Raw genomic sequence first — 10,601 nt, forward strand, 5'->3', positions numbered from 1 at the left:
CTACACTATACACTACACTATACACCACCCTATACACCACCCTATACACTACACTATACACTACACTATACACTACTATACACCAGCCGAGCGACGTCGTCCCGGGGGGTGTGGTGGTGGGTGACTTTTGCCCAGTTCCTGGACTTACGAACTTTAACACTTTGACATCGCAACAATCGTTAACTCTGCCAGCCCTTTGGTGGTGGTGGTGGGGGGGGGTGAAGGGCGGGTGGTGGTGGTGGGGGGTGAAGGGCGGGTGGTGGTGGGCGGGGTGGTGGTGGGCGGGGTGGTGGTGGGCGGGTGGTAGTGGGGTGGTGGGCGGGTGGTAGTGGGGTGGTGGGCGGGTGGTAGTGGGCGGGTGGTAGTGGGGTGGTGGCGGGTGGTGGTGGGCGGGTGGTGGTGGTGAAATTTCGCACGGCCACAGAGGTAAGGGAGGGGGTGGGGAGTGACCGACTCGCAGCAGCTCCAACGTCGTCGTGGACGAGAGACACCGACGGGGCGAGAAGGGGGAGGGGCGAGCCGCGAGAGGGGGGGAGGGGCGAGGCGAGAGGGGGGGAGGGGCGAGGCGCGAGGGGGGGGAGGGGCGAGGCGCGAGGGGGGGGCCACGAGGGGGGGAGGCCACGAGGGGGGGGAGGGGGGGAGGCCACGAGGGGGGGGGGAGGGGCGGGAGCCACGAGGGGGAGGGGCGGGAGCCACGAGGGGGAGGGGCGGGAGCCACGAGGGGGAGGGGCGGGAGCCACGAGGGGGGGGGAGGGGCGGGAGCCACGAGGGGGGGGGAGGGGCGGGAGCCACGAGGGGGGGGGAGGGGCGGGAGCCACGAGGGGGGGGAGGGGCGGAAACCACGAGGGGGGGGAGGGGCGAGCCGCGAGAGGGGGGGAGGGGAGCCCCTCTCACTGGGCCCTCGTGCAGGCCTGGGAAGTGACACCAACACCACCACCACCCTACCACCACCGCTACCAACACCACCACCCTACCACCACCACTACCACACCACCACTACCACACCACCACTACCACACCACCACTACCACACCACCACCCTACCACACCACCACCACCACTACCACCACCACCCTACCACCACCCTACCACTACCACCACCCTACCACCACCACACCACCACCCTACTACCACCACCAACACCACCACCCTACCACCACCACTACCACCACCCTACCACCACCACCCTACCACCACCACCCTACTACCACCACCACTACCACCACCCTACCACCACCACCCTACCACCACCACTACCACCACCCTACCACCACCACCCTACCACCACCACCCTACTACCACCACCACTACCACCACCCTACCACCACCACCCTACCACCACCACTACCACCACCCTACCACCACCACCCTACCACCACCACCCTACTACCACCACCACTACCACCACCCTACCACCACCACCCTACCACCACCAACACCACCACCCTACTACCACCACCAACACCACCACCCTACCACCACCACTACCACCACCAACACCACAACTACTACCACCACGGCCCGCCCGCCACCATCCGGCCTCGAGGAGCCCGAACCACGCCTCTTGCCGGGCTAAGACGCCTATCCGGCGTCGCGTGGAGTTTGTCGTGGGGGTGTGTGAAGCAACAGCAGCAGCAACAACAACAACAAGGAGCACGCCGCTGTTTTTAAAGCCTCGGCAACCCCGCCAAGCCGGCTTAGAAGCCGCTTACAAATTGGAGAGGGCTGGGAGGACTGCCACGAAACATGGCTGGTACGTTCCTCGGTGTTGTTTGGTGGTTGACGCTGGGGATGGTTTTTTTTTAATATTTCAGGAAAGCTTTGCTGTGTCGTGAACAAAATGGTGATGCGATTTGTCGTCCTCTGTACACGTTCGTGTTTTTGCTGCATGATTGCTTCTCTCTGCCTCTCTCGTGGTACATTTACACGCAGTCGCAATGTCGTAACCGCTCCTTTAAAACAAACCTCTTGAACTGCTGCCGATTCACAGCTGCGTGGCGTGACCGGTGTGAACGTGGAAACAAGATTCATTGAGTATGCAAGGATGGGAGGAAGAGCAGTTTGAAGATGCTGAATATAAAATGAGCATGGTGGTAGTCCTCATCACGCTGTGATTGTTGTAACGGAATGTAACCCTTGGGGCGTCTTGTGTGGACTGCTGTAGTAGTATTTCGCCTTTTAACGCTGTGCGTGTGTTTGCAGCGAACGGCAATGTGTTGGCGGCCTAAGCTGGGTGGTTTTCTTTACTCACCCACTCCTACACTTACACTACATTGCCTTTCGTGTGGCCTAAGCTGGGTGGTTTTCTTTACTCACCCACTACACTTACACTACATTGCCTTTCGTGTGACCACCACAGCATACCAACAGCCTCTGCTGTCCGTACGCAAGTCATTTAATTTCAGATGACCTGCCGTGTACAACGACAACAACGACGACGAGGCCTTGTGCCGAGGGTCACGGATGCATCCCTGCAAGTGTAAATTCTGAAATTTGACTTTGTTTTTTTTTCGATTTAAAGCTTTCGTGACTGCAAGGATTCATCTTCTTTGGTTCTTTCGGTAAAGCCACCACCACGTAGAATGAGAATAAAAATAAGAAATTGATCAAATAAAATAACGCAATACAATTCTCACGACGTTTCGGCCACAACACAAGTGGCCTTAACTTGTCTCGTCCCTTCACCTGAAGAAGGCCGCTTGTGTTGTGGCCGAAACGTCGTGAGAATTTTATTGCGTTATTTTATTAATTTTTATTTGTTTTTTTTGTATATATAAAGATCTGCAAAGCATGTGCACGAAGTGTGCTTTTTTTCTGGTTTTCAAGATGGCAATAATTGTACAGCAGTTGAAACGAACGAACGAAAACCTCCATAATGTCGTCACTAATTTGTTTTTTCTCCCCGCAAGCCTTTTTTTAAAAACATTTTCTCATCGTTCATTGCAGGAATCGCTCATTATCCGCACATTTTTCACAGACGAGTCCCATCAGATCGGTGGCGTGGTGCTTCGGACACTGCACTATGAACTCGGGCGATCCAAGTTCAATACCTGGCCATTGCTAATGCTAATGGCGAGTTATATCTGAACTGGTTTTTGGACAGCCGCCCTTCACGAACACACCACTGTCAAGCGTGGTGAAATATGGTCAAATAACACCAATGACTTGACCCAGCCTTCATCCAGCAGTGTACTGACGATGGCTGTAATTTATGTAATGGGTTCACAGACCCCCCCCCCCCTACCATGCATCCACCAGAGGCAATGCCCTTCGCTTATCCATTATGATTCCTAAATTAGCAGGAGAGGTGAATGCCTCTAACTCCTAAAATGTACAGAAATGCGCTCCCTACCCCCAGATGGACACCCGAGGTGTCAGGCGATGTGGCACCGCCTTGACGAGCACAATGTATTGCAATATCAGCAGCTGATATACAAATCCAGGTAACTGTCGTCAGAGCCTCTCCACAGGCTGTTTAGGTCAACTTAGCTGAAAATAAATGCTTGTGTTAAGAGCATGAATGGGGAGCAAACCATAGAGCATGTATGTTGTGCCATATACCCTTCACGTGTTATACCTGCCTTAATAAGGGCTCGCCAGCAGCACATGCCCCAGCGGATTATGCTGCTGTTAATACTACACGGCTTTTCGTGGTTGTGCTGTAGAGCTCTCAAATGTTTTCAGGGTGTTCATAATGATGTCCGTGTTGTCCCACGTGGTAGGAGATTGTTCAGGGACTGTGGAATCTGATCTCTGACCAATGCGTATACCGTGACTGTTGTGTACCGCATGATCTAAGCAGGGAATCAGGATTCAAGCATAAGGCGACCTAAATTTAAGAGCCTTACAGGCGTATCTAACTCGATGATGGAGTACATTATCTCTCGCTCTCTGCGTGAACACCCAGCTCTTGAAAAACTCCGCAATGTAAGTTGTCCTAAGTTGTCCTAAGTTGTCTAGTTCTCATGTTAAGGCAAACTGTAAAGGCTGCTGTAAGCCGAGTTCCTGGGAAAATAGTCAAATCGCCGATATTGTGTGGCGGATTTTTACTTTTCAGCCAATTTATTTCTCTACCAACTTGAGAATGGTCCTAAAGTTATTTTGTTAAGTTTTAGGCTGTTTAGGGACGGCTTGTTAAATTTCCAACCAGCCGCAATGGCTACTACCGGGCTTATCAAGCAGCCTGCATGAACATTTTCAGGCAGTCTTGTTTATTGTTGTTAGGCAATCTGCATGAATTTTAAGCAGCCTAATAATTGGCCTCCAGCGTTTCAGGTGATCCACTCTATTTTATTTGCAAATAATTTAAACAGCACAGACATAGGAAAAGAATCAGGATACAAATGATTGCCGTGATCGGAATAAAGAAGTAGCTCTGGAGGAGCCCCTAGTTCTGATCTATATAGCAGGAAAGAGAAGCAGAGGGAAGGGAAATGAAAGGAGATTTTTTTTTTTAAATCACTGTAGTAGTCACATCTGGGGACCATTGCAAAATTAAACCAAATTCCCACTTTAATATCCAAATGAAGCATATTTTTAAAGGCAAAAGTTACAGTAGAATGTTTTTTCATGCTAATCAAAGGCACATCTACCATTTGCACTCATTGATGTGTGTTTTGTAAACAGTGCTTGCCAGTGCAAACCTATTTAGCTTGTCTTCAAATGGGAGCTTCAATGTTATCTCAGGGTGCTTGCATGTGTGTGCATGTATAACCCAGAATAATGGCTCCCATAGTTTTTCTCTGCATGTTTTCTGCATTCTCATTGCATGATAAACAGTTGCTTTGTAATAAACTGGCGATGCCCTGATTTAGGTGCAAAACCTCTAAACGAGTAATGTTTGTGCCAAAGAACAAGCACAAAGGGTGGTCTGGCATTCACAATGTGATCTTTGTGCTTTTATTTCACAAGTGCACGATGCAACACCCAGCGAGTGGAATGATGGTGGCGTGTGAACAGTCCCAACTTATGGCCAATCTTTTGAGGCTCATCGGGGGAAAGAAAGCCATCGAAGTTGGTGAGTGGATTTTGCAACATAATGCAGAATGACTTGCACAATATTCAACGTGATGTTGCATAACATATAATTCAATAATATTACATTAGCTACGTAAAGTATAAAAATAAATGTATCGACATAAAGCATTGGAACATTGTGTTCGTGTGAAAGCCGATTCAATACACGCTAACAAACGGCTATGTATTGGTATTGTACATTTCCAAAGGTGTTTATACAGGATACAACACGCTAAGTATTGCTCTGGCTCTTCCTGACGACGGGAAAATAGTGGCCTGTGACATTACAGAGGAATTCCCTAACATAGGGAAGCCATATTGGAAGGAGGTAAGCACTACCAAGATTAGCCTCGATACTATCGTTTAGCCATGATCAATCCACTGCTGGGTGAAGGCCAGCTTATCCATGAATGGTTATGAGTGTATTGGCCACACAATGTGGTAGCTGCAGTGTGATTTATAAAACAAGCACCTGCTGTGGTTTTCACACCTGATGATGATTGCTTGTGTTGCAGTCAAAACGTGATAATTTTATTGTTTTATATTTTTATTATTTTATTGTTTCCCTTCGTGACTTTACCAAAAGAACCAAGAATATGTAAGCACCTGCTTACATATTTGTATTTTTACAATTTGGTAATGAACTTACACTTTTTTCTTTAGGCAGGGGCTAGCATGCTGTAATACATACCTGGCAACCTGTAATCTGAGGTTGGCTCCCAGCCACGGCTAACATCCATAACAAGTTTCTGAACCAATCCAAGGCCCTCCCTTCGGAAACCTGTACTGACCAGTATGGTCGTCTTCTTTCGTATGGTGAAGTGTAATAAAAAAAACACCATGACTGACAGGTTGAGGATAATGTCACCCAGCAGTGGATTGACAAAGTGATATAAATTATAATATTTTATGGATTATCAAAACAAGTGTATAGGTAACAAGCGATAATGCAATCTTTTTATATCCTAACCATGCTAGACACCAAATATTTCTAGTTTCATCACTTATGTAATAATCCATGCATTAAGCATGATTGTGGTTAACACTACTTGTTTTGATTTAAAGCTTTCGTGACTGCAGTGATTCATATTCTTGGTTCTTTCGGTAAAGTCACGTTGAAGGGAAACAATAAAATAATAGAATATATATAAAACAATAAAATTCTCACGACGTTTCGACTGCAACACAAACAGTCATCATAAGGTGTGAAAACCAACGGCAAGAAACATTTGAAAGAAGTGGCGGTTTTATTTATTTTTAAACGTTAGCACCACGGATAGCGATTTGACAGTTTGGATAAAATAGAATATAACAAAATTAAAGAATTACTCGACGATGGCAGCTATACAAAAATAAAAAGAGATCCCACCAACAGCCTCGTCACACAAACCAACAAAATAATTTCTGATTCGACCGCATTAATTGATCAAACTAAACAGTTTTCGTTGAAACCTTCTGCTGCCAGGCCACCAGGATTATACGGCTTACCAAAAATACATAAAGTAGATACACCCCTTAGTCCCATCATCTCTACTATCAACTCCCCCACCTACAAACTGGCTCATTTTCTGTCTGAAATCCTGCGGCCTTTCACTGGCAAAACCACCTCTGCGGTACAAAATTCTACTCACCTGGTATCGACAATCAAGGGTATTTCCCTGTCCCCAGACGACCTGCTTGTCAGTTTTGATGTAGTTTCCTTATTCAACAAAGTTCCTGTACCTGACACCATCGCAATCATTGAAGACTTGGTTCATCAAGGACTAAACACTGAGGTACCCCCCCTGGTGAGACACTGCTTAACCAATACATACTTCACTTGGAATGGAACTTTCTACAAACAAACTGAGGGCACCCCAATGGGCTCCCCCCTAAATCCGGTTACAGCCAACATTTTCATGGAGAAATTTGAGACTGACGCCATCCAGACTGCCACTCTGCGCCCAACCTTATGGAAGAGGTACGTGGATGACACTTTTGTCATCTGGCCACATGGCCGGCCTGCTCTAGACCAATTCCTCGACCACATCAATTCCATACACCCAGCCATCAAATTTACCATGGATGTCGAAAAAGATGGCAAGCTACCTTTTTTGGATGTCCTAATAAAAAAGAGACCTGATGGTTCAATGAGCCACTCTGTCTACAGGAAAGCTACCCATACGGATGCTTATCTGAAACCGGATTCTCACCACCATCCATCACAGAAGAATTCTCTCATCAAGACTCTGCACCATAGAGCCCAATGCATATTCGACCAGGAACACATAGGCAGTGAACTCAAGCACGTACACCAACCTCTTAAGGCTAATGGTTACTCCGACTATATAATCCGCAAAGCTATCACTCAAACCATGAAGAAGGACCCTCTTGAGGAGCCTTTCAAAACCATCACTTTACCCTACATTGTGGGGATCACAAAATATATCTCCAAAATCTTGAATAAACACAAGATCCATGTCCGTTTCAACACATTACATAAAATCCGTGATCTGGTTCCGTCTGTAAATGATGTGATTCCGGACATACAGTACCCTGGCGTCTACAAACTAAGTTGCCTCTGTGGCAGTAGTTACATTGGAGAAGCCAAACGACATGTCTCGGACCGCATTCGTGAACACAAAGCAGACCTAAAACACGGTAGGACCAACACCTCAGCCGTGGCAGATCACTGTTATAATTCAGTAGGCTCACATGACATTGACTTCTCCAAGACAGAGGTTCTTTGCAAGCCATCTGGCTACCATGAGAGATTTGTTCATGAGGCTATCCATCCACATATACAAACACAGAGACAATTTCAACCGAGAAGATAGATTCTGGCTTAGCAATCATTGGAAGGATTTGATAAACCATTTTGCGTCTTAATTGATTGTTCACGCTTACATTGGCTTTCAGACAGCATACATTAATTTTTCGTCTCCCCCCTCCTCTTTTCCGAACATAGATGGACTCGTCCATCTAAATAAACTGTCAAATCGCTATCCGTGGTGCTAACGTTTAAAAATAAATAATTACAAACCGCCACTTCTTTCAAATGTTCTTGCCGTTGGTTTTCACACCTGATGATGACTGCTTGTGTTGCAGTCGAAACGTCGTGAGAATTTTATTGTTTTATATATATTTTATTGTTTTATTGTTTCCCTTCAATGTGACTTTACCGAAAGAACCAAGAATATGAACACTACTTGTGTTATAAACCAAACATTAAGCATGTTTGTCCTTCACATAACTGATACTTGTTCCTTTCTGTTCACAGGCAGGCGTAGAGCACAAAATTGACCTTCGAATAAAGCCTGCCAGTGCGACATTGGGTAAGTATTACAATTTGTAAGACATTTTCTGCAATGCACTGTTGTGTAAGCATGATTAAAATTGGAAGTCTCACTGCACATTGAACACGTAGAATAATAAAGAGCACAACACTGGACTTTGAATCCAGAGTTTGCCAGTTTGACCATCAGTAAATAAATGGCACAACGTTTGAATCCTCCCCCCACGTCTGTGCAACAACCAATAGTATAGATGTATACACGAGCCAATCGGATGGTCATGTATGTTGAGATAAAGTGTGGGTACTTCCAACTCCTTTGAAGATGTCTGGCCAGTCTCGAAGAGTTGGCAAAAAAGTACTCTCTAGTGCAGTGGTTCTTAACCTGGGGGTGTATGCACCCTCTTTGGGAGCGAGATGCCCTTTCTGAGAACCAAAGGGGGGTGCGGGCTGCAGTCAACGTGAAGAACCACTGCCCTGGTGGGTTTCTTTAGAGCTTGCTGGAGTGGATGTCCTCCTGTCAGCAGTGATGTGAACAAGCAATCGCACGGCTGCACTTTGAAGATTGTAGGTCCTGAAAAGTGCATCTGCCCATGAATTGCTCGTGATTTCTTGTTTTATTTACCGTCATGGACAGATGACCTCCTTGCTGCTGGAGAGGAAGGAACTTACGACTTCGCATTTATTGATGCGGACAAAGAAGGCTACGTTAGCTATTATGAAAAATGCCTGCGCCTGATAAGAAAGGGTGGCATTGTTGCCATTGACAATGTAAGTATCGACCTAGTTACGAAAAGTAAAATCCATAATGTGCTGCTTTAAAATTTACTCACGAGTTGATATTAAGAAAAAATGTATGCAAGTAAAGCAATACCATTATGAGCTAATAGCACATCAAATCAAGGTAGCACACCAAACTATCAGTATTTTTTGCTGGGATACTTTTAATACATAGAAAATATTCTCAGCGTAATGAATGTGTCAACTAACACAGGGGACTTAGCTAGACTCAACACCGCCATAGCAATGTGCACCTTCCACCACTGACTGGTTCAGAGAGAGCTATGAATGGATAATGAGTACTGCCTCATAACTAATTTGAATAGGATAATAACTGTTTCTATTTGGCCGCCCAATACAGCAGTCTCAGCCTTGGTGTTAATGTTGAATACGAAATTGTCAATGTGATATATTGACAATATCGGGACGGTAAAACGATGTCGACGGACGCTTCGGTCATTTTTGTCACGCATGATGTGAACATGCCAGGATGAGGATTCAGTGTGTGAGGCAGCCGCAGAAAGGCTGGGAACGGCACCCCCACTGATGATGTGCGCTTGGTCTGTATGCACAGGTGATCTGGGGAGGGTCTGTGCTGAACCCACGAAAAGATGATGAAGAAACCATGTCGATCTGTCGTCTCAATGACAAGTTGAAGGATGACCAGCGTGTGGACATCAGCATGCTCACCATTGGAGATGGGCTGACTCTGGCCTTCAAGCGTTAACCTAGACAATGTTTTTGTGCTATGGGGAAAAAAGTCAGCTTTTTCAGTGTGAAACTTTTTTTCCAGGAGACTATAACTCATATCGACAGACACGCAGACGGATGGAGCTGATTAATTAACTGGGTTCAACCTTCATTGGAAAATGTTAAAATGAAATCATATTAACGTAACATGACCTCATTTATTGACAAAAAAAACAATGCCGTCTCATTGACTGGTAATATCACAAATTACCTCTCCTTTTGTGCCCACAACATTTCTGAAAACTGGTCTCCTGAAATGTGGTTTTAAGGCACAAGTGACTAATTGTTATATTGAAACATCACCTTACCAATCCCAAAATTTGTTGTTAAATGTTTCAACTAAATGTAGGTTTTTTTATTTTACAGTAAAGTTAATCTGCAGAGAACTTTCTCAACAATGCAAATGGAAATCGTTTTTACTAGATACGTATGAAAATATAAATCCCTTTTTGGTATCATTACATTTTAAACGTTCTTCAAATGTGTCTGCAACAATGACCTGTTACAGTGAGAATCGTTATGATGTTGCTGTGGTGCTATTGTGGAGAAAGTTTTTCGATAATTCATACCTGTGAACACAAATAATTTCAGCATTAGTATATCTATCCAAATGGTTAAGGTGTTGATTTTGAGATCAATGTTAATGAGGCTTTAATGTTAGTTTATATATGACGAATTTTGAAAATCTGATCATTGAAAAATGTGTAATGACGTATTAACATTGCAATTAAGTGTTTCCCTTTTAATTGTTTAATTAAATCAATTAACTGCGCACAATGTTTAT

The 10,601-nt window shown here is 45.5% G+C and overlaps 1 protein-coding gene across 3 annotated transcripts; it reads left to right on the forward strand.

Annotated features, from left to right (window-relative positions):
- Window positions 1-935: 935 nt before the first annotated feature.
- Window positions 936-10,598, forward strand: LOC116941297 (catechol O-methyltransferase domain-containing protein 1). 3 transcript variants are annotated; one of them, XM_032952198.2, is made up of 7 exons: window positions 936-1,753; window positions 3,800-3,927; window positions 4,912-5,017; window positions 5,226-5,344; window positions 8,276-8,330; window positions 8,925-9,058; window positions 9,642-10,598. In XM_032952198.2, exons 1-7 carry the CDS (start codon window positions 1,747-1,749, stop codon window positions 9,792-9,794), a joined length of 702 nt encoding a protein of 233 aa, XP_032808089.1. In that variant the 5' UTR covers window positions 936-1,746; the 3' UTR covers window positions 9,795-10,598. The 3 variants fall into 3 exon arrangements, with proteins under 3 accessions (XP_032808089.1, XP_032808090.1, XP_032808091.1); XM_032952199.2 differs by having other exon boundaries at window positions 3,803-3,927; XM_032952200.2 differs by lacking the exon at window positions 3,800-3,927.
- The last annotated feature ends 3 nt before the right edge of the window (window positions 10,599-10,601 follow it).

This window comes from Petromyzon marinus, chromosome 11, assembly GCF_048934315.1.
Source record: "Petromyzon marinus isolate PM22_M1 ecotype Great Lakes invasive population chromosome 11, UKy_Petmar_22M1.pri1.0, whole genome shotgun sequence".
Classification (NCBI taxonomy): domain Eukaryota; kingdom Metazoa; phylum Chordata; class Hyperoartia; order Petromyzontiformes; family Petromyzontidae; genus Petromyzon; species Petromyzon marinus.

Excerpts from the sequence above, each read along its gene's own strand:
- LOC116941297 (XM_032952198.2), top strand. Across the intron at positions 5,018-5,225 it reads AAAGAAAGCCATCGAAGTTG|GTGTTTATACAGGATACAAC; the intron begins GTGAGTGGATTT and ends ACATTTCCAAAG. Across the intron at positions 5,345-8,275 it reads GGAAGCCATATTGGAAGGAG|GCAGGCGTAGAGCACAAAAT; the intron begins GTAAGCACTACC and ends TTCTGTTCACAG.